Raw genomic sequence first — 23,313 nt, forward strand, 5'->3', positions numbered from 1 at the left:
CCTGTGACAGAAAAAGTCTCACTAAACAAAGCTAAGTCATAGCAAACATGACTAGTCACTCCTGAATCAATTATCCAACTACCAAGTGGAAGGACATAATAAAGAGAAGAAAGGCAATGGTGTTGAAAATTGAAGCAATGATTTTCAAAACGTAAACTAGTGGATGAAAAATCTATTAAGACAATACCAGTATAAGCATTAGCAGCCATAGCTCCATGTTCGGTGATGGTAGCCGTTGGAAAAGGGGACGACTGCTCTTGAACCTGAAGATGGGTGTTGAGTTGTTGAACTAGAGACTGAACTTGATCTGGAGTAAACTTAGCAAGATCAAGGTTAGTTGTTGTATGTGCAGGAGGTGGCATATAAGGAACCAAGCCAGTCACTGCATTAGCCATAGCATTAGGCCTTGGAAACTGATATTGGTTTTGGTGCGGCTGTTGTGACTGAGGTCTCACCCCGGATTGTTGAACTTGAGCACGTGGCTGATAAGAAGTTGAATAACCCTGTGAGTTTGGAGGAGGCCTCGGTCCAAAATTATGACCAGGAGGATAACTGTGGAGCTTATAACACTTTTGCATAGTGTGTCCAGAACGACTACAATGAGTACAAAACGGTTTCTAACTTGGCCTAAATGCAGCATAAGAAACATTGTCCATAGGACCAGAGTAACCTCCATTATTTACTCCCTCAAGATTGTTAGAGTAATAACCAGAGTTAAGATCAGCTGGACCTGTACTTTGAAAGGCAACATTATCCAGTTTTGTTGATGGAACTAGAGTCTTTTGTCTCTCATCTTGCTCCACCATATGAAAAACATTATCAATAGAAGGAACCGGTTTCAACATCAAAATATGTCGTCGTGTTGGCTCATAGACCTCATTCAATCCCATCAAGAACTTTGTTACTCTTCCATGTTGTTGTAGTTTATCCCATAAAGCTGCAGCGTTACATTCGCATTTACCACAAGAAAAAACATGGAGATCTACATAATTCTTATATTCTTCCCAAAGAGTAACCAATTTGGTATAATACGCAGTAACATCCATAGCACCTTGCTGGATCGAATTCAAATGCTTTTCAATCTGGAAGACCCTCGGAGCATCATCTTGTTTAAAGCGGGACATCAAACTCTTCCAGATTCCTTCAGCAGTAGGTACAAAAAGCAAACTCTGCCCAATCTTCTTGGAAACAGAATTCAGAATCCATGTAGACATCATATCATTACAACGAGACCACGAAACTGAATCACGATGATCACTAGGAGGCTGTGGAATGCTTCCATCAATAAACCCCAACTTGTTCCTGACATTGAGAGCCATACGCATTGAACGGCGCCAAGAGTGAAAATCAGATCCAGATGTGAGACGATCCGATACCAAAATCATCCTTGCGTGATCCGATGAATGAAGAAAATAAGGATTCTCATATTGATCCGTGATTTGGCGATGTCCATCAAGATTTGGGAGACTCGCAGCTGAATTCACATAGTTCGTTACCATTGGGAAGCTCGCAATAGGTTGAATTAAGAAGAAAAGGAAAGAATCGAAGATCCAAGAAAGATTCTGGGCTTCGGCTAAAAGAAAATGGAAAACAAGATCGCAACAATGGCGAAAGCAACAAATTCAAAGACGACGAGATAGATCACAAAGAACAATTGAACAAATGAAGGAGAGATCGGTAAGCTCATCGTATGAGTTCGGAGCTTAGCTCTCACAATTGAAGAAGATGACGAATGAGAAAGATGCGGAAGCTAAAAAAGTTTGTTATTTTGCTCTGATACCATATTAAGTTTGGTGTAAAAGTATAATCCTCATTAATGAATCAATGTGTTGTACAATCTATACTAGTATTTTTGCAGCACTTTTTGCTCAAAAATATGTTTATGGAAACATTTACCATTAAATACCATTTAATGTTTATATTCATATCCAAACAAAGTTTAGTTAATTCTCTCTACTATCCTTATAACCAAACAGAATTAAAATATTTAAAATATCCATATATATAATATTATATAATTAATATAGATATTTAGAAGATTTATTCCATATTAAAAAAAATTATTCTCCTATCATCTTTTTTTTTATTTTAAAATTTAAATGCAGTGAATCATCATATAATACATAAATTTAATAAAAATTTCTATTTTTTTCCTGCATATATTGTGATTTGAATTTTTTAAAACAAACATTTATTTATCAATTAATATAAAAAGTGTGTGTTCAACATACATATATAGTAAATTTACCGTATATAGTAAACTATAGAATTTTAAAAAGTTTATAATTTATAACTGATATATCTAAACTTAATAAAAAGTTTAAAATTATGAATATTTAAACATAGTAAATTTTCAAAACAACAAACGAGTTATATTACATGACGGGTTATATGACATTACATGATTGAATTGATAATACTAAAAAATAAAATACATTAATATGATACTTTAATATGGGTTAAGTCCTTATTGTACTATTTTAACAACACCAATATAAAATATGTCGAATCAAACTGATTTAATTAAGATTGTATTAAACAAAATTGTTGTGCGGTATACCACGAATTATATACAAAATCACTAAAATTAACAAAAGAGTACATTAGCAAAATTAGTATTAAAATAGTACATTAATAAAATAAATAAATAAAACTTATCCCGTGTATACCGCGGGTCATAATCTAGTGTATATTTATACTTATTAGAGTATACGAGAATAGTAAGCAAAAGTTATCTATCCCGATATACTAATATAAACTTATAATATATAACATCTATACTCTAATAAAGTTTATATTTATTATCCGAATATCTCTCCATTCAGAAAAATGAAAAAAAAAAAACATTATCATCAGATTGGCCAAATCACATGAACGTTCTATGTAAACACATGGGATTTGCACAACCCAGTAACCACAAAAGAACAAAAATCGAATTGCAGTACACATATAACTCCAAAATCCATTATTCGTTTACGGTTTAGATTTAAGTCGTAAGCTCGTCTTTCTCCACTTAATTAATATTTTTTGCATGTTGCATGTAACTTGATATTTCTTGACAGGTTGTAAGAACAATCATTCCAAATCTTATTAATCCATCGTATCAAAGGAACAAACAATATATTAACGAATTAATTCATTTCGTTGCCACTCGTAAATTTGTAATATTAAAACACACAAGCCAATCTCGATCTTCACCTATAAAAACCCTATGACTGTCTCTTCATTCTTTACACAACACATCACAAGCTTGATAAAGAAAGAAAGGAAGGTTTTAAGGGTTTTCTTGTACCTTTTAAGTATTCTTATTGAAACTTTGCTTTTTCATCAATGGCTTATTCTAAGATTGCTCTACTCCTCCTCTTCAATGTCATCTTCTTCACTTTTGTCAGCTCGACTTCCGTCCCTTGTCCACCACCACCGTCCAAGAGCTACCCCAAGAAGCCCTCACCATCGTCTCCCCACAAAGTCACATGTAAAGACGCTCTTAAACTCAAGGTGTGTGCTAATGTGTTGGATTTGGTTAAGGTTTCTCTACCACCAACGTCCCAATGTTGCGCTCTCATCAATGGTCTAGTTGATCTTGAAGCCGCCGTCTGTCTTTGCACCGCCCTAAAGGCTAATCTTCTTGGTATCAACCTTAATGTTCCCATTTCATTGAGTCTTGTCCTAAACCATTGTGGCAAGAAGGTTCCATCTGGTTTCCAATGTGTCTAGAGATTCCACATTTCAAATTGAGATTCTTATCATGACTTCATTTGTTTCTTGTTTCAATTTAAAAGTCTTCTTTTGACTCCCATCATTATCTGATGTTGTAATTTGTTACAAGTTTTATCAATGAAATAAGGTGTATTCGTTCAATCGTACGTATTCTCTTCTCTTTTTTTTCTTGACTAATGGATATATGCAAGCTTATAATGTCTAGAAAAATACATGTATGCATTATAACATCATACCATGGAACTTAAATTTGAATACCAACTACATAAACATAAATCTGAACCTAGGACAAAAAATGCTATTGGAACAAATTTAGTATTTTCTTTGCCTCTCAGGGGAACAAATATAATCATGGAAGCCGGCTCTCGCCAGATATTAACAATTTAAATATGCTAATTTTTAAGCCCATGATTTTTTTTCTTTTTAAATTAAAAGAGTCTATACAGTCTATAATACCCATCAAAAGGGTCTATCCCAAAAGTATTTATAAGTTCGTTACTGCTACAGAAAAGAAAAGAAGAAGCTAAAAGTGTTGAGTTATCCCATGCATTTGAATATTTAAAAAATCAGTAAACGGCCAAAGAATGAAAACGTAAGAGAAAAAGAAAAAATGAAGCCAAATATTTCAAGCATGAAGAAAGTCTCAAACATAACCTTCAATTATAGTTTTTTTTTCTTGAAATCGAAGTTGTTAATTTTAATAGAAAGACTGTCCCTGTTCAATCTCTTATTTTTAATATTGTTAGTTACTCTATAAATCTAAATTAGTATAAAAGATATATATAGAGCATATATAATGGTGGTAAAAGAAACATAACAAAACCTGAAGGTGAATGTGTTGACTGAGTTTTATAAGTTGTCCAGAACATGTGTATGTGAAGACAATGAGCAGAACTAACAAAGATGTTAAGGCATTACTTGACAATATTACGGTAAGAACATATGTGAAGTTCCGAAATAGTGCAGGAGGTAGTATGTCAAGTAGTACAGGAAGCCAAGCTGTGTGACTACTTTAAAGAGTTGAAATACAAAAGTTTGGAGACAACTTGGACAAGCCAAGAGGGTCAGATACAACGGAGATGGTATCAAACGTCTGAAGCAGTTCTTGTACTAGTCCGACATTAATATAGGAAGTAGTACAAGAAGCTGAATTGAAGAATTTGAGTACAGAAGCTTAAGGCCGACTTGGACAAGCCAAGTGACGGTTGTTGAGCTGGACGAACATCTTGAATGGAAGATCAAGATGAGATCATGGAGAGAAACTTTCCTATTTGTTGTATAATAGGAAATTCCTATTTGTTGTATAATAGGAAAATTGTCAATCCTAGGGGTTGTACAATTGTTAATCTCCCAACTCCTATTTGTTGTATAATAGGAAAGTTGCTAACCTAGGGGTTGGGCAATTGATATAAATACCGAGAAGACGCTTCATGAAGACTTGCGCGCTTCAAGGTAGTTTCGAGAGATGCACACAAGATGTGTGGTGTCGCCCCATCAACAAGATAGAAAGATCTTTTGATGGTTTTGTTGAAGATCTACACTAGTCGGAAAAGACAATTAGTGGTAGTCTTGTTTCATTGTAATTCTAGGAAAGAGTGGTGGGTGTCATATAGCAATTGTAGGTTGCAGCCTTTTCTAGTGAATGAATTTTGGACTAGATCCTAGGGATGTAGGTTATCTGAACCCCGTTAACAAAGCTTGTGTCTTATTTACCATTACGCTCTTACATACACACACTCGAACATTCTCGTAGCTTAACATATAGATCTAGCCATGAATATGCGTTTTCAAAACCAGCTTTTTGGTGCGAGCCAAGAAACCGGAAAGTATTTTGGACCAACCTATATAATTCGATCGCATATAACTGATTTTCAAAATTTTATCCTTTTAAATAATAAACAAACATATTTCTCAAGTATATTTATATTTATAACAATTACTGTATGTATATTATAAATTATTATCGAAAATCCATCTTACAACAATGTATCTTTTGTCGATTATAGTACATTCAAAAGGTACAAAATGAAAAAGTTATTAATAATTTGAATAGAAATCTGCAAGATATTTAGAAACAAGATAAAATTGAGGCTCAATCGTGGTTGTTAACTCAAACTACTAATCATAATCGGGAACCATTTTGGTTATAAAAAACTGGATTATTGGCTACATGTTTAATCTAGCCTTTTTTCTTTGGTTATATCTTTTAAGAATCGATGGTTTTGTACATTGACTTTGGAAGGACATAGACATTTGCTCAGTTCTGATGAGATGGTTTTTACCTTAAAGACAACGTGGAAGGTTCAATGATGGGGGCATAAATTTACGATAGAGCCTCACTCCCCGTTTGAACAAAAGAAAAAAAAACCTCACTCCCCTTCACTCTAAACTTGAAACGCTAATTTGTGTATGCTCTCGCTCAAATAGAGATAGTTTTGGCGACATACTGTTCTAATTTCGTAAAAATGATATATGCATCAGCAAAATAACCTATCCATACATGAATTTTGGAAGGAGCAAGAGAATTTTTTTTTTTTTTTCATATCTATTTTATTCTCTTGTAATTTAAATTGTAACGTCGATAATATAGCACATATATAATTCTGGAACATGATTCAGTTCAAACTTCTTATAGACATTTTTCCTCCAGCAGAGAATTCCATACTTTTCTAGTTATTTATAATCAGTAGAGGAGAAAAACCTATTTTAGTTACTTAGTGAGATAAACCAGCGTAATTCAAAGTACATGGTGCAAATGGTTGTATAAGGTTAAATGGTAAAAAGTGAATTAAATATTTGTTTTAACTTTTTCAACTTATTAATTTAGTGCAACCATTTGCACTCCTAGTGTTGTTAGTCGAACTACATTGAACAATTTCACTCTCAGCCACCCTGATTCTCTATTGAACAATTGCATAACAACATAATAACTTGATTTGAAAAACATAACAAGATCATCGAATTCCAGTACACATATAAATCAAAATATCGTTTCTTGATTTGTTTACGGTTTCAATTAAGTTATATAAATATGTCATTGTCCATTCAATCAAGTAGATTCTTTTATTCTTTTTGCACGTTGCATACTCGCATGTAACAACTCAATATATCTTGACAGGTTGTAAGATTTCATTCTACTTGGAATAATAACCCATCACATGGGCATTATTTCATTCAATATATAGTTGTCATTTTATAATTTAAAACACAACTAAAAAACCCTAACTCTCATCTCTACATTTGTCATACAACACATCACAAGTCACAACATTCATAAAAAGATAGTTTTAGGGATTTGTTTTTATCCCTTAACTCTGAAAGACAAAGTACTTTATAACTTTACTTCTTCATCGGTGGTTTATTCTCTAAGATTGGCCAATATCTGTAATTATAATTAAGCTAACTGACCAAACTTTTTCGGCCTCAGTAACCCACAAAAATAGGAGAACAAAAATGAAAGCTAAAACTTGATATTAATTATTAGGAAATAATTGAGAGCAGTTTTCATCCGGTGTTAATTTGTATAAAAAGTATATTGATAGATCACAAATATATACTTCATTCGTTTTACAAAAAGTATTGTTTTATGGTGACAACCCTCTCTTTCTGGTTATAAGTCTTATTTTTATATATACCCACTCATATATTGACTATTGCATGTTACATATGCAACGATCCAAAATATCGTCGTGACAGTTTGTAAGATCAATTCATACATCATTATATTTTAAATAATTCCTCACATGAACATTCCAATGGAAAGTTGTCGTTTAGTTTCCAGTCGTCAATTTTTAATTAAAAACACATAAACCAATCTTAATCTTCACCTATAAAAACCCTATCAATATCTCCATATTCTTCACACAAACATCACAAGCTTGATAAAGAAGAAAAGTTATAAAAAATTCTTGTACCTTTTATAAGAAATACTCTTATTTGAAACTTTACTTCTTTATCAATGGCTTATTCTAAGATAGCTCTTCTTTTCCTCTTCAATGTCATCTTCCTCACCTTGGTCAGCTCGACTTCTGTCCCTTGTCCACCACCACCATCCAAGAGCTATCACAAGAAGCCCTCACCATCGTCTCCTTACCACAAAGCCACATGTAAAGACGCTCTTAAACTCAAGGTATGTGCTAACGTGTTGGATTTGGTTAAGGTTTCTCTACCACCAACGTCCCAGTGTTGCGCTCTCATCGATAATTTAGTTGATCTTGAAGCCGCAGTCTGTCTTTGCACCGCCCTAAAGGCTAATCTTCTTGGTATCAACCTTAACGTTCCAATTTCTTTAAACCTTGTCCTAAACCATTGCGGTAAGAAGGTTCCATCTGGTTTCAAATGTGCCTAGAGATAACACATTCTAAACTGAGATTCTAGATTCCACATTTCATTTTTGTTTTTTTTTTCTTTCTTAAATTCCTCGCCTGATGATATCTTTTTCTGTTTTTGTAATTCGTTGTATTCATGAAATAAAGAGACTTTTGTTTTTATTAAGCAGGTTGCTACTGTTTAAAATAAGTTATTTATACGCATCATAACATCATATGCATATAAAACTTAAATTATAGACACAAGTAACATGAATATAATTTCCAACCGTAGGAATCTTTGTTATAATTAAAATACTTGTATTTGCACGGACTTAATCATGTTATATACTTCTGTCACATTCGCCAGATATTAACAATTTTAAAATTTGCTAATTAACTCTACTTAGCATGCATTGCATAATACTAATCATTAAATGAGACTCAACCAGCAAACATTCAAATCCCTCTCACGAGAAGTACTACACGATATCTTTTAACTAAAAATGGTAATATATGTTGTCCCATTTCGATACTTGTATAAAAGAAAATCATTGAAAAGACCAAAGCATTCAATACGAAAAGCCAAAGTATTATAATAAAAGAAGAAGGTAACTAATTGCAAAATAAGCCAAAAACATTTGAAAGGAGTCAAACCAAACCAAGTTGAAAGTCAATACCCGAACCAGCTACACTTTTCTGTTAAACCGAAAACCAGTTAGACCGATAATCTTGTTCAGAAAACAAAAAGGTCAACTTACCCAACCTGGTGCGCTCTTGACTTCCTCTAATTACCGTTTTGGCCCTCCCCCCACCCACGAAAACAGCCAAAAACATAAACTTAGTTTCTCATCTTACCCTTACACATAAACCGAAAATAACCTAAAAGGCTTATCCCATTTAGACGCTACGTTTTTTACCCAAACTACCCTCGAAGCCATAACCGAATTACCTATTAACCTCCCTCTTTTACCCAATTTGCCCCTAACTTGGTACTGCGCTGAGATTGAAAAAAAGCAAGGAGGTTTAGGGGTAATTCGGTCAATCAGCTGGCTTCTTGTTTGGACACGGCGGCGGAAGATGCGATCGCCGGCGTAACGGAGCTGGTCAGGGCGGAGGTGATCTGATTAACGGTGGCGCAGAGATGATTATTGATGGTGGTGACGGTTGAGAGATTCGGTTTCGCCGTTGGGACGTTGCTCGCCAAGACCTGAATCGCGACGGTGAGAAGACACGACGGAGGAGAATTCGAGTTGACGGAAATACCCTCCGGAGGATTCACTGGTACGATGGAGAACCCGAGGGGTAGAATCGGGATATTGGAAGAGTCTTCTCCGTTCATCGCGAGCTGGATTGAGTCAACGTCGACGGTGGAGTAGACGATTAAGCTACCTGAGTTATCGATAGAGCTCTCTTGAAGCATCAGCTCCACATTGTGCCATGAATTGCTCGCTACCTGTTAAAAAAAAAATTCGAACTTGTTAAAGAAACATTTCGAAAGCTTGAACCTTTGAATTAGGGTTTGAATCAAATCTTACATTTATTCGAAGAAGAGAGATGCAGTTTCCAGGATGTGAACCATTAGCGATATGAGCAACTTCATGAGGTGAGTTCCCATTGAACAAAACCTCTAGCTGCAGAGAGAAAGAATCGTTCAATTTGAAAGTGATGATAATAATCAAGAACAGAACAGAGGGAAGAGTCATAGTTTGGGGTTGTTTATTACCAGAGACTGGTGATGTTGATCACGGATAAANTTGCCCAATTCCCGTTTTCCGCGTTTTGTTCCACATACCGTAGGAAATAAGCTTCTCGAGTTGGAACCAGTGGTGATAGTACCTGAAACTCTGCATACATCTTGTAACACATAGCAAACATAGATTCCATTAGCAAAAAAACAAATGCGTTTGTTCAGGGTGCATCGAATCGAATTACTAGATTACCAANATAACCTCATCATGTTTCTCCTCGCTTCTGCTGATGATATCACTGCAAATTGAAAACAGAGATTTAGTGATTTTGGCGGTTTTAAGGGTTTTAAGGGGGGATATGGTTTAATTTAGACTAGTATACTAGCCTCCAAGATCAGTTATGTTTCTAGCCATTAGACTAGCGATCCTCTCGCACTGTCTCTGCAACACGTCTAGCCAACGGTTAGCTCCAAAGGCCATCCCACTTTTCACATACTCAGCAAAGGTCTCGTGCACGTGCTTCTCGTCTACTTCCACATGCTCTACCCACTTGACTTGTGAGTATCCATTAGGCATGTCTTGAATGAGGCAGCCTGAAGGTTTCCTCTTATACTCATGAGGAGAATTAGTACTCGGTGGCTGCATTTGGTCATGGAAACTATCGATCGGGAAATCTACGATTGCCCAATTCCCGTTCTCCGCGTTTTGTTCCACATACCGTAGGAAATAAGCTTCTCGAGTTGGAACCAGTGGTGATAGTACCTGAAACTCTGCATACATCTTGTAACACATAGCAAACATAGATTCCATTAGCAAAAAAACAAATGCGTTTGTTCAGGGTGCATCGAATCGAATTACTAGATTACCAATAGAAGAGAACCACTAGCTCCAGAGACTCCAGAGGAAATTATCTGAACCGTTTTGGCCCTAGCCACGATTGAACAGAACATCTCTGACCATTTATCCTTCAATTCAAAAAATAAACACAAAATTAATCTATAAACAAAGTAACCAAATCGGAGTTGTTTGTGAAAAGTTCACTACTACTCACAGCGTTTAGAAATGCGTCAACTAGCGTTATGCTGTTCATGATAACGACTGAATTTGCCTTTGAAGCTTCTCGAGCAAAATCTGCTTTGTTGTTATGATTCTCCACTGGCCATGGGAACAACCTCATGTACTCTTCCTCGTTCAGACACAAAATCTCGCCGCTGATCTTGTCTGATTTCTTCTTAATCCACAAAGGCTCTTCCGTTTCACACATTTTAGTCAGTTCTTGGACACAAGAGACAGCTATTTCCATAGCGATAACCTTTTCTTCCTCCGCAAGTAACATGTTATTGTTGTTGTTGTTGACAGTTTGATCTGGGAAGAAACAAGTTGTATCTTGTGGAGGGAGCATCATCATGTCAGCACAAGAATGTTCTGGAAAGTTCCCAGCGTATACGCTCATGTCTAGCTCCAATGAAGGTTGATGAGGAAGCGTAGAAGAAGGATCGATCAACGGCTGAGATGATGGCATGGACTGCATCGGACGGCCAGTGTATCTTGAAGTGATGCAGCATATACGATCAAGCTGTGTAATCCAGAGTCAATGTGTTAGTGCAGGACATTTTCACTAATATACAAATTAGTTGAATGCAAATGGTTAGGATTAACTGGAGTTTACCTCTTCACGGAGGCGACAATTCTCAATGTGGAGTTCATTGAAAGGAATGTCACCTAGGACGGTGGGGCCGCCGCAAGAAGGACATGAGAGGCACCGTAGCTCCCCCTGAAGATGGCAATTCTCCGACTTAAGGTTAGCATTCTCTGCCCTTAACATCGCATTCTCTGTTCTGTCTTGTTGTGCCTATATATTGATTGACCTCACAAAATCAATTAACTAGTTTGTATAAAACTATATTTTTATAATTAATTATTATGAATGAACTTATTAATTTCAAGAATTCATCATCACAAGTTGACACTTTCATGCTCAACTCTATTTAAACTTAAGATGACACTACACTTGAAGATTAAGATGATATTATCGAATAGAAGTTGTTACAAAAGTATATATACATGAAAAGCAATGTTTGATTACTATTAAAGTGAGAGAGTGTAGTAATTTGATAATTACCTTCATTTGGGTACGCCTATTTTGGAACCAAAACTTAACTTGTCGTGGCTTGAGACCAAGTTCAGCACTTAATCTCTTTCTTTGTTTGTCGTCTGGATGAGGATTTTCTTTAAACAACCTACAAAGATATATATAATCTTAATCACTACTTAAATCAAAAGTTAAATTTCCAATCATGAGATTTTTTATAATACAAAAAAAATGTCTCAAAGGTTTGTTCAGTTCGACAAAACAAATAAAAACTAATCTAAAAATCTAACCACAACCAAATAGAATAATTTTTTTACCTTTTTGTTGGTTTCATTTCTTTAAAATTTAATTTAGTATCAAACCGTAATCAAAGAGAACCTTTAAATCAAGATTAAACAAATAAATATCCATTTCTAAACCGAAACTAAAACCAAATTGAAACTGTACCAAACCTCGTAGAACTAGATGTGTCAACTTCGATATAGTTCATAGATTTTAAAAACCAAAAATCCAAAAAACTTATGAGAATGAACTGAGAACTAACACACCCGAGTGGTTATATAATATAAAACATATAGTAAAAATAATGGCAAAAAAAACATACGCTTCCATTTCTTGGATCTGACGATTAGTGTGTCTGTGATAACGTTTCTTCTTAGCCGGAGGAGGTTGTTCATCGTCTTGAAGTTCATTAACATCAGAATCGTTTCCGAACTTTGGATCCTCTGCTTGCTCACTACCCGACCCGAATGACCCACCTGCCGACCCGTTTTCCATCATTTCCTCTACTGTTCCATCTCCCATCATCATCATCATACTCATCATGCCATGCTCCTCCTTCTACAAAAAAAAAGAAAAACTCAATGCTTTAGAAACAAAAAAAAAACTTGAAAAAGTTCAAAAATAACAAAAAAAAAAATAGAGGAAGGTGGAAAGCTTTAATCAAGAACAAACCGGGATGATGGATGAAAATGAGTTGAAAGGGATGAAATTAAAGTTAGGGTTTTGGATTGTTCCTGGTGAAGAAGAAGACGGCTGCTGTGAAGCAAATCTCATGTTGTCCGAAGTCATCACATTACCTTCTCCGATTGACAACATCACTTAGAATATTTAAAACCCCTAATGATGATTAACAAAGATCTCAGTTAGGGTTTTACTTTGAAATCTTGAAGAAGTAAAAGACTCAAAAGATGGAATCAGTGCATGGAANAAAAAAAAAAAAAAAAAAAAAAAAAAAAAAAAAAAAACTCAATAGTCAAAGAAAAAAACTTTGAAAAAGTTCAAGAATAACAAAAATGGAGAAAAATTTATGAAATAAATGTGGAAAGCTTTAGTCAAGAACAAACCGGGATGATGGATGAAAATGAGTTGAAAGGGATGAAATTAAAATTAGGGTTTTGGATTGTTCCAGGAGAAGAAGAAGAAGACGGCTGCTGCGAAGCAAATCTCATGTTGTCCGAAGTCATCACATTACCTTCTCCGATTGACAACATCACTTAGAAGATTTAGAAAACCCTAATGATGATTAACAAAGCTCTCAGTTAGGGTTTTACTTTGAAATCTTGAAGAAGTAAAAGACTCAAAAGAAGGAATCAGTGCATGGATATGCAAAAAATAATATTTTTCTTACAAAAATCTTAAAATTAATCTCTCAAATGCAGGAGGAGCAAAGCATGAAAGAAACGATTTAATTACCAGAGAAGACAGCTAGATCGGTTCATTTGCTCAGAAAATATTTTAAATTAAATACAGCAAAAAACATTACTGATGAAAAAAACATTTATTGCTCATGAAATCTTTTCAAAGTTTTAAAGAAAAAACAGGTCCAACTAATTTAAAAAAAAAATATATATATATAAAGACACTATCTGAGCATTCATGAGAAGAAGATATATGGATTAAGAAGAAAATATTCAAACAAAAAAAACGTTCATGAGATAATCTAAAAATTAGGGTTTGTGTAGAGATTAAAAAAACACAACATAAACTAGATAATGCTACTGTTTCTACTGATTTTTTTCCATAGAAACATATAGAGATTTTTCTTTTCACTTTCTTACCTTGTTTAGCTTCAAAGAAAAATGAAAGAATGAAAAAAAAAAACTAAGAATCGCAAAGAGTTTTTTTTTTTGGAGCTTTCACAGTCTCTCTCTCTCTCTAAGTTTTTTTTTGTTTTTCTTTCCTTTTGCAATAAATGGAGGAGTAAATTTCTCATTAAATACTTACCGGACCAGAAGGGCAAACGGCAGACTTTTAATTTTAACGGCGAAAATTGACGGAGTGTAACGTGTGAAAAAAACAGTAACGCTCGTCTAACTCTTTCCGTCAACTTGACCGTCTTGACACGTGGAGTTATGTTAGTGGGAGTCCGTACGTTACACCCTCGAAACAAGCGACCCCTCCACAAGTCAAACCTTTTTTTCTTACTTTTAAGTCAAATACAGTCACGCGTTTACCGCGTGCGTGCGTTACACTACAGTTATTCTATTTTGTCACGAAGTGCTATGCATTGCCAAACAAACAAAAATACAAAACCTACTACTAATAAAAAAAAAAAGAAGTATTGGACATTTTTAAAACTGTAATGAATAGTTTCATACACCTTTTTTAATTGTAGAAATTTCATTTTCATAAGTAATATTGTTACTTTGGAACCTATGGTTATATAACTTGTATTCATTTTTATTAAAAAATCATTTGAATCCATTTTATAAAAAATATTTGACATTTAAAAAGTAATAATAATATATTTTCAATGCATTGATAGCTATCAGATTTTTTCTTAAGTAAGTATTTTTTTTCCTTTAAAACCTATCATTATACCACTTATTCACTTTGATAACAAAATTAAATCCATTTCATTAAAAGTATTTGACATTTAAAAAGTAATAATAATAATATACTTGATACACCATTAATATTAGTTTTTTCTTAAGTGATAATAATATATAGTTGATACCCAATTGATAGTTATTAGATTTTTTTTCTTTCTCAAGTAGTATTTTATACCTATATCACTACTTTTTTATATTAATATCTAATAAATAATTTATGGTTAGAATAAAAATGAACAACAGAATAAAAAATAAAAAATAAACAAATTTAGTGATGTTGACGAAGCCAAAAATAAAAAGCGACATAGGGATTATAGGTAGGTCTTTATCAATGCTATTTTACAACATTCAACATGAGTGTTCCTCAATTTTGCAACGAAAACTCCGTGATATAAAATAAAAATGAATAATATATTTATTTAATTTATGATATTCAGTAACACTTTAATTTGATCACTAGATTGTTTTTGTTGTTGTATAATCCATTGTTTATTTTGGTGTCTAATTCGCTTTCAGTTCCATCCTACAACGCTTGTGTATGTTGATGATTTTATAATAAAAAGCAACATACAAAATAAAGGTAAAAGATATTAAAATTTAGAATTGGATAACGCTTAAATCCACTCATTTCTTTTGAATGTTTTGTGGTTGTGTAATTCACTTTCAACGCCATCCTACAACATGCATGTCATTTGGTGATTTTGCGGCGAGAGTGCGACAATATAAAACAAAGGAAAAAGTTGTTAGAATTCGGTAACGCATGAATCTGTTCACTAAACTCTTTGAAATGTTTTTTTCGTTGTGTAATTCACTTTCAACGCCATCTTACAACGTGCATCTCATTTGGCGACTTTGCAACGCAAGCGCGACAATATAAAACAAAGGAAAAAGATTGTTAGAATTCGTTAAGGCATAAATCTGTTCACTAGATTATTTTGAATGTTTTTGTCGTTGTGTAATTCACTTTCAACGCCATCTTACAACGTGCATCTTATTTGGAGACTTTGCGACGATAGTGCGGTGGTATAAAACAAGGGAATTTTTTTTGTTGAAATTATAGAATTCGATAACACAATGAATCTTTTCACTAAATTATTTTGAATGTTTCGTCGTTGTGTAATTCACTTTCTATCTCGGGATAGTGTGGAATAAAATTGTAATAAAACATCCAAAAAAATATCCAAACTTATTTCAACAATAACAATGAATTATACATATAATGTGATTGTGTTTTACAATATATATATATATATATATATATATATATATATATATGTATCTAATATTTTCTCAAATGTAAATTATATATCTAATATTATCTCAAATGTAAATATGAAAAATTGACATCTTATAATTAAAAGTATAGTGGCATGCTTATATAACTTTATTGGTGTCTTTTCCAAAGGGTGTGTGTGCCTCAGAATCATATATTGGAAACTACATGCCTAAAACCCCAAAAAGTCATGATGAAGAAAGAAAAAAGTAATATGGTCGAGGGGTTTTATAAATGAAACAAGAATAGATTTTTATAGTCAGTTTATTTCAGGTTACAATTCTAATTGTTGTTACGATCTGATTTTTATAATCAGTTATTTGAGATTACTGTTCTGATTGTTGTTACACATATTTCTTGATTTACTTATCGATGCAAACACATGGACTAGCATCATAAGAATTTATAGCTTTTTTTTCCAAACGCGCACATATGATTTGACAAGTACTTGAGAGTTTAGATTGATTTTTCCATGGACAAATGCAGTTGCCAAAGACACAAGCAAGAGGCACTGGACATGGTTGCACGCCTTTGCAATCGTCGTTTGTGTAACAATCCCTACTTTCTATCATCTGTATACCTTCAACAAAAACAAATTTTAGTGTTCAATCCGGATAAACAAAGTATATTCAAATCAAACAATAAAATTACATGAAAGCAATCATTTTTTTGTTTGTTTACATATGAATTCAAACCGCATCGAAAACCTTTGTTTCTTTGACGATTATAGATGTTGTTTGATAGTTTGATTAATTAAGGCCGCATCAAAGAAACTATAATCGAATACTCATATATATTTCTCCATCCTCTCATCCGAACATGAACATTTTTATATGTGTGTTTTACACACACACATGTAAATATATATATATATATATATGTGTGTGTGTGTGTTTTATTTTAAATATATATCGACACATGTATAATGAAAAATTCATATATGAGTCTTTAAGCACTTACAGAGGGCTGATACAAGGAACAAGGCCAAGAAGAAGGTTGTTTTGTTTGAGTTCATACTATACTTTGATAACTATATTCTATTTGCTTACGACTAACTATAATAAGTGATCCTCTTTCTCTTCCTTTTTCTTGACTTGTGAGTATACGGGGGTAATTTGTATTATTATGGGATTTTAATGAAAAATCCACATGACTATATATAATAGGATAAATTATATTTTTTCCTAAGAATTTTAATTTAATCAGATCACTAGACATACACAGATTTTTTTTGCTATTAAAATGTCTTGATTATCATATCCTCTAATATATATAATTAGCATGGATTTCATTTTTAAATAACTAATGTGTTGCCAGAAAAAAGATTTAAGCATATTGCTATTATTTTATGGTTTTAATATAATTATGATATGTGATTGTTGTTACATATGTAAAAAAAACTTTAAATGATATTTATATACAAACTATATATGCATATAATTATGAATTATCTAATTATTAATAGGTATATCTTAGCTCATCATCTTTTATTTAAAACTTATTTTTTGAAGATATACTTTTTTTTTTTTTTGATAATTCAGGAGTGATCTTAAAGGCTTACTAGACCCAAAGACTAATCTTCTGGGACCGACAGAAACCATGTTAAAACTTATTTTTTGAAGATATACTTTTTAATGATTTATACGTAAGTTCAAATATTTGCAGCGTCTAAACCTCTATTATGTAAAAGTTTGGCATCTTTGTTATATAGTACAGTATAATAAAATTCTCTCTCTTCGAGAATCAAAGCTAGTAATTATGTTTAAACCTTTTCTCTACATATTCTATATAAAGTATGCCGTCACACACAGTCTTGACTTGACTAACATAAGATTTCGAATTTATATGTACTTACGACGTGGACATAAATTTAATTGTATCATGAACCAATGGTTGGATTGTGGTGCATCATGCATGCTACGATGTACGGAAGATTTCTCGCGAGTTAGCAACGGCTTAGCAAAAACAAAAGCCAGATTCGTCAAACGTTATCACTGTTCCATCACGGATTAGTTTATCCACATAAAACGTATTACTTTATTAATGAATTATAACAGATTACAGTTTAAACTTGAGAATATATCATGGATACAGGATACATATATAGAATCACAATCATATTTTACTTATTCAGATGGGACGAAGAAGCCGATGTAGGAATCTCGTCGTTGGTAGAAAGAGATTTTATTGTACAATCGCAAATATGCTTAATACATCTTGGTTCAGGTACATATCGTTTGCAATATGTAAAACAATCCTTAAAGTCATGGCAATGGTCCTCATGATAGTTGACTCCCATTATCACTGATGATGAACCTATACAGATCCATATATAAATATTTATCAAAAAAACGTACCTTTACATGAATGTTTTAGTTGATACTTCATATATAAATAATTAAGATTAATTCAATATTTACTTACATGATACAATAAGCAAAACAGCAATGAAGAAAGCGGAGGCCTTCATGTTGTTTGTTTTTTCTCTCTCCTGTTTGGTTTTGTGAAACGTTTGCACCAAAAGCTTGTTTTGATTTTACTTTGTGAATCAAAAGATCGTTTGATCACTAATTTATAGTCCATAAATTCTTTGATGCTTTAAAAGAAAGTTATTCATTATTCGTTGAATATAAATTCGTCTTCTTCTTCTTTTCTTGAGTCAACTTCACTGAAATCTTCTACTATATAATAGAGAGCCAGTTTTGGTTACATATCTTTGTTTGTGGATGGTTGCACACAAAAAAAAAACTTTGTTTGTGGATTTTATTAGATTTTAATTTCCAATTTTCTATACATATTTTTTGAAAAAATTTAATAGTTTATAAACATTTAAATTCTGTAGTATTTTTTCCTACTAGTGAACTCTTTTTTTTTGACAATTACTAGTGAACTTTTATAAAATGATAAAGTATTTATTACTTTTTAATCTTTGTACTTTTAGCCAAAAAAAATTAAAAAGATGGAACAGAGAGAATATATTTCTATATTTTTAAGGGCATTTACGGTGGGGATTGCTAATTAAGTGATTCATTAATAAAAAATTAATATAGTGATGAGAGAGAAGAAAAGAAGGGAAAAATCGGTGCTCAGATTGTTCTAAGAAGAAACGGTTTTCTCAAAAACTTAACAGCTGTCATTAACATAATGGTTACAATTAAAAAAGATACTAAATATTTAAATATGATTAAAATATATATATATATATATATTTTTAAAAGCAACGTTACATGGGTTACTCCGCTGATGGTCTAATTACTCTATACTTATATTCTCAAATACTTTTATTTCCTAGTACTACCTATCCAAACTAGTCTAGATTCAATTGTCAAACAATTTCAATATTCAATAAACAGATCTTTAATATTATATATTTTGTTAACTTATTAATGCTTAGCTAGGGGTGTTATTGATATTCTAATTTATAAAAAAAAATTGAATACTTCAACAAAATCAACAAAAGTGAATAAGCGAAAGATTTTTAAGAATTGCTAGAGTAATCTATAATTTTGCTGTTTAGTTTTTTTTTTTTTGTGCAAAGATGTTGTTTAGTTTTCTAAAATCTTGTAATGTCCTTCAAACAATCTCTGTATTTTTGTGATACTTTTCATGACTTTATTTTGTGAATAAAATGTATAAAATCATGAACCAATAACATAATAATTGAATTTATTAACAATCTAGATTCTTTTTAATTGAATAACAAAACTTTTTTTATTGACTTTATAAAAGTTTGAATCTAATAACCTAAATTTGGTAAGATTTTAAATGATTTCTTACAAATCACAAACTAATAACACTAAATTCTAACAGAGTTTAACAAAATCTTAATGTATTAACAACTGAATCTACATAACATTTAAAGTCTTTAAAATTTTATTCAAATCTTAAAGTCTTTAAACATATAATCTTAAAATTTTAATAAATAATTGTCTAAAATATTTAATTACCTAGGTATCTTTCAAACTAAAGAGACTTTGCATCGTATATAACGACTATATAGTACTTTCCTTATGATTTGTCAAACTAACTGTAATTTATTCATAAGATGGTTTATACATAAGAACATTCGAATGTGTACATAGTGGAAACTTTTGTTTTTTTGTCATCTAGTCGTCGGTGGATAAACTTTTGTAATTCGAATATTATCCACAAAGCTTTCGAATTAATGTTATACAGAATCTAATTTTATAGTCAACGTTGGAGTCAGTAAGAGAATTTATTTCCTTGTAATTTTCCATGAATCGTTTTCACTTATCAGCATTAGCATCGTCATCCTTATCTAGCTTTTGGAATTTGGAACAATGAATTTGAGGTTGATCATTTTGCATTCTGATGTTTGAAAATCTAATAAAAGTTGGGAAATCACTAGATAAACTGAAAAAATAAACCAAAGAATAACTTATATAAATTCATAACTCATTTAAAGCTTAGTCAATAAAATTGCATCACCACAAAAATAGCTGAACATAAATTTAAAATTTTATAAATAATTTGATCAAATCATCATGTTGAATCGTCAGTTTATTATGGAAGGTACCAATCAAAATATTGAAGGTTTTTAGTATGTTAAGCAGAATCATTTAAAATGAAAACTTAGCAAAAGAATAATTGTTCACAAAAAAACAAAGAGATTCAATTTAAGCATTCTTTCAAAAAAATGTCACCATTTTCTAGTAAGGGAGAAACAACAACAACAACAACAAGAGTTTGCAATCCAACGTTTTTGGAACATATAAGCCATGTCCTAAAAAGTGTGCTTCTTTGTTCCGAACGTTTGGGGAAAGTTTCTTATATGTATCTCAAGGTTGTGGCTGCGGTTGTGATTCAGTGAGTTTCGAATCTTGTTCTGATTGGTCTAAACCCTTTGGTTTTTCAAACAAATGAACATTAGCAGCAACTTCATCAACCACTTTCTTCTTCTCCTCTTCTTCTTCCTCAGCCAAACCAACTTTCTCTCTCGCCTTTTGTCCGACTTCTTCAGCAGCTTTCGTCACTTTGTTAAATGCTCCCGTAACCCACGTAGCACCGGTTAACACATACCGGTTCTTCATTATAGCCGAGCCAGCGTTGTTCGCTGTCTGCTCAGCTGCAGCTATCGCTGATTTGGTTTTCTCGGTGACTTGAAACTTTTGATCAACTTCTTTAACTTTTTCGCTCACAACCGTTGTCCCCGTATTGAGTTTCTCGGTGAATCCGATTCTTTTGTCGAAAGAAGTGACTTTAGCTGAAGCTATTGATGTTAACTGATGCTTCTCATCAAGACTTTTGGCTTTAGCTATGGCATCTTTCCCTAGAATAAACCCTTTTGAAATCATACCACTTACAACAGCTTCAGCGTTTCTGAAAACCGATACATCTTCGCGGGAAGGAGATGGTGATTTGTTGCTCTCTTTTGATGATTCCTGTAGAGAAGATCAAGAAAATACTTTGTTCACACTAAAGTTCTTAAAGAGAGTTTTGAGGTCTAAGAAATGTTTTTTTTATAAGGAGTATACAATGGAAGCTAAAGCATCAGGAGGTAGTTGGTAGTCTGGTGACATAGAGACTGTGACTGATGAATCAACAATTGTGGCTCCCTGAAACGAGATCGACATGAAACAAAGTGCCAATATATATATAGACTTTTGTTGAATAAGGATGAGAAATTAATGAATGTGAATTTTACTGTGAGGAGAACTGCGGTTTCAGCTCCTTGTAAATCCTTGAATGTGACATGCTGATTTAGAACCTTCATTCTCGCTGTAGAAAACAATCTCAACAGTTTCAGTTATAATGAACTATGTAAGAACAGTTCAAAGAGTTTATAATTCGAATGAGAATGTAAAGTCCAAGAAGAACCGACCTTTGCATCTCAAAGTAAGCAATATCACCGGAAAAAGAGAAGAACTCCTTGAGATCTCGTTCTGTTGCATCAAGAGAAACGTTGCTTACTTTGACAGTTACCATCTGCGGTGAGAAACAACACAATGTTTAGACAATACATTGACATGAAAATGAAACCAGAGAGGATAAACCTTTATTGCTAAAGTTAACGAATTTGTCAGGTTTTGATAACTTGAGTCTTACCGACATTGTGGGGTTCAAAAATCTTACCGACATTGCTGAAAACCGCTATAAACCGGATTGAAACGGAAGAATTTGAAACGAAAGCAGAGGAGCCAACAACAACAACAACAACAAATCTGGTACGTGTGTAACCCGTCGGGATTGTTTTATTCTCGCCGGAGACTTCGAATGTGCGAACTGAAGGGAGACAAAGGTCGTGCTTAGCGCTATTTCGTTGTCGGGAACTAATTATAATGAAAATTATTCAACCATTTGTACGTTTATAATATAAAGACGTGACATAATCACTTTATCCACCACTATTTGTCCTCCACGTGGTCGTCAGAACCGTTTCCGCCTTCAAATCGTAAAGTTTAGTACCAAACATGCTTATTAGTAAAGTTAACATATATTAAGGGTTACTGAACCAAATTGAATTATTTAAACGACTATTTTAAGTGTAATTGAACTGAACCAATACAAAATCAACTGAAAACTAAAAGCAAAACCAAAATCTCAACAACCAAACCAATGGTTTAATTTGTTTTTTTCTAAAAACCAGAAACGAGGACAGATTCTTAAATATATCGAAATTAAAGGATCAAAAACGAAAAATACAAAACTTTTCTATTGCTTTTTTCTGTTGTCAATTACAATAATTAATCAGTTACTGACTAAACGCTTTTACCAATAAACTGAAACTACAAAAACAAAATCTAAACGAAAGCCAAACCAAACCAATGGTTTAATTTGGTTAAAAAAACCAGAAACGAGGGTAGATTCTTAAATATATTGAAAATAAAGGATCAAAAAACGAAAATATTTCTATCGCCTTTTTTTTTTTTTTTGGTTGTCAAATTAATCAGTTACTGACGCTCTTTCCAATTCTTCGTCTATCTGTCTCCACGATCCACGCCTTGACCCCCAAAAACTTTTTTTTCTTTTCTCACCAATTCGAGAAAAAACAAAAAAAAAAAAAGAGAGAGAAGGATTTGATTTAGGGTGAAAAAAATTTCAAGATTCAACAAAGAAGAAGAAGATGAGTTTTCAAGATTTAGAATCAGGAAGAGGAAGATCAACGAGGAAGATCAATGGTGGTAGACAAGATTCGACGCAAGCCGTCGCATCGGGAATATTCCAGATCAATACCGGAGTCTCCACCTTTCAAAGACTCGTTAACACTCTCGGTACTCCCAAAGATACCCCCCAGCTCCGTGAAAAGCTGTAAAACAAATTTCTCTCCTTTCTAAAAAAAGAACCGATTTATTTTCATTTGATCGGAATCCGATTTCAATTTTTTTTGTGAGATTTTTTTTTTTTTTTTTTTTTTTTTTTTTTTTTTTTTTTTTTT

At 32.8% G+C, this 23,313-nt stretch overlaps 7 protein-coding genes and 1 pseudogene across 7 annotated transcripts in view; 3 read left to right on the top strand and 5 right to left on the bottom strand.

The window, feature by feature from the left end:
- Window positions 618–1,499, bottom strand: LOC104728512. Its single transcript, XM_010447477.1, has one exon. It carries the CDS (start codon window positions 1,497–1,499, stop codon window positions 618–620), a length of 882 nt encoding a protein of 293 aa, XP_010445779.1.
- LOC104724681 (14 kDa proline-rich protein DC2.15-like) lies at window positions 3,250–3,861 on the top strand. The gene has a single exon (XM_010443221.2). The coding sequence runs from the start codon at window positions 3,331–3,333 to the stop codon at window positions 3,715–3,717; it is 387 nt and encodes a 128-aa protein (XP_010441523.1). The 5' UTR covers window positions 3,250–3,330; the 3' UTR covers window positions 3,718–3,861.
- LOC104724682 (14 kDa proline-rich protein DC2.15-like) lies at window positions 7,588–8,214 on the top strand. Its single transcript, XM_010443222.2, has one exon. The coding sequence runs from the start codon at window positions 7,679–7,681 to the stop codon at window positions 8,066–8,068; it is 390 nt and encodes a 129-aa protein (XP_010441524.1). The 5' UTR covers window positions 7,588–7,678; the 3' UTR covers window positions 8,069–8,214.
- On the bottom strand, window positions 8,561–13,925 carry LOC104728513 (homeobox-leucine zipper protein HDG5-like). Its single transcript, XM_019232008.1, has 12 exons — window positions 13,871–13,925; window positions 13,157–13,325; window positions 12,415–12,650; window positions 11,841–11,958; window positions 11,388–11,570; window positions 10,770–11,294; window positions 10,585–10,683; window positions 10,105–10,498; window positions 9,980–10,016; window positions 9,754–9,874; window positions 9,566–9,661; window positions 8,561–9,483 (listed from the first exon to the last, which is right to left on the bottom strand). The coding sequence occupies exons 2-12, from the start codon at window positions 13,301–13,303 to the stop codon at window positions 9,073–9,075; spliced, it is 2,367 nt and encodes a 788-aa protein (XP_019087553.1). The 5' UTR covers window positions 13,304–13,325; window positions 13,871–13,925; the 3' UTR covers window positions 8,561–9,072.
- Window positions 16,184–17,027, bottom strand: LOC109127164 (putative defensin-like protein 303). The gene is made up of 2 exons (XM_019231517.1): window positions 16,878–17,027; window positions 16,184–16,497 (listed from the first exon to the last, which is right to left on the bottom strand). Exons 1-2 carry the CDS (start codon window positions 16,930–16,932, stop codon window positions 16,280–16,282), a joined length of 273 nt encoding a protein of 90 aa, XP_019087062.1. The 5' UTR covers window positions 16,933–17,027; the 3' UTR covers window positions 16,184–16,279.
- Window positions 17,941–18,446, bottom strand: LOC109127545 (defensin-like protein 308). Its single transcript, XM_019232488.1, has 2 exons — window positions 18,342–18,446; window positions 17,941–18,233 (listed from the first exon to the last, which is right to left on the bottom strand). Exons 1-2 carry the CDS (start codon window positions 18,385–18,387, stop codon window positions 18,040–18,042), a joined length of 240 nt encoding a protein of 79 aa, XP_019088033.1. The 5' UTR covers window positions 18,388–18,446; the 3' UTR covers window positions 17,941–18,039.
- LOC104724683 lies at window positions 20,511–22,191 on the bottom strand (annotated as a pseudogene).
- The window catches only part of LOC104724684 (syntaxin-22-like), a 2,421-nt gene continuing 1,941 nt past the window's right edge, over window positions 22,834–23,313 (top strand). The window contains exon 1 of the mRNA XM_010443223.2: window positions 22,834–23,186. Coding sequence (XP_010441525.1) covers window positions 23,002–23,186 — 185 coding nt within the window. The 5' untranslated portion in view covers window positions 22,834–23,001. The remainder of the gene's footprint in view (window positions 23,187–23,313) is intronic.

This window comes from Camelina sativa, chromosome 11, assembly GCF_000633955.1.
Source record: "Camelina sativa cultivar DH55 chromosome 11, Cs, whole genome shotgun sequence".
Lineage (NCBI taxonomy): Eukaryota > Viridiplantae > Streptophyta > Magnoliopsida > Brassicales > Brassicaceae > Camelina > Camelina sativa.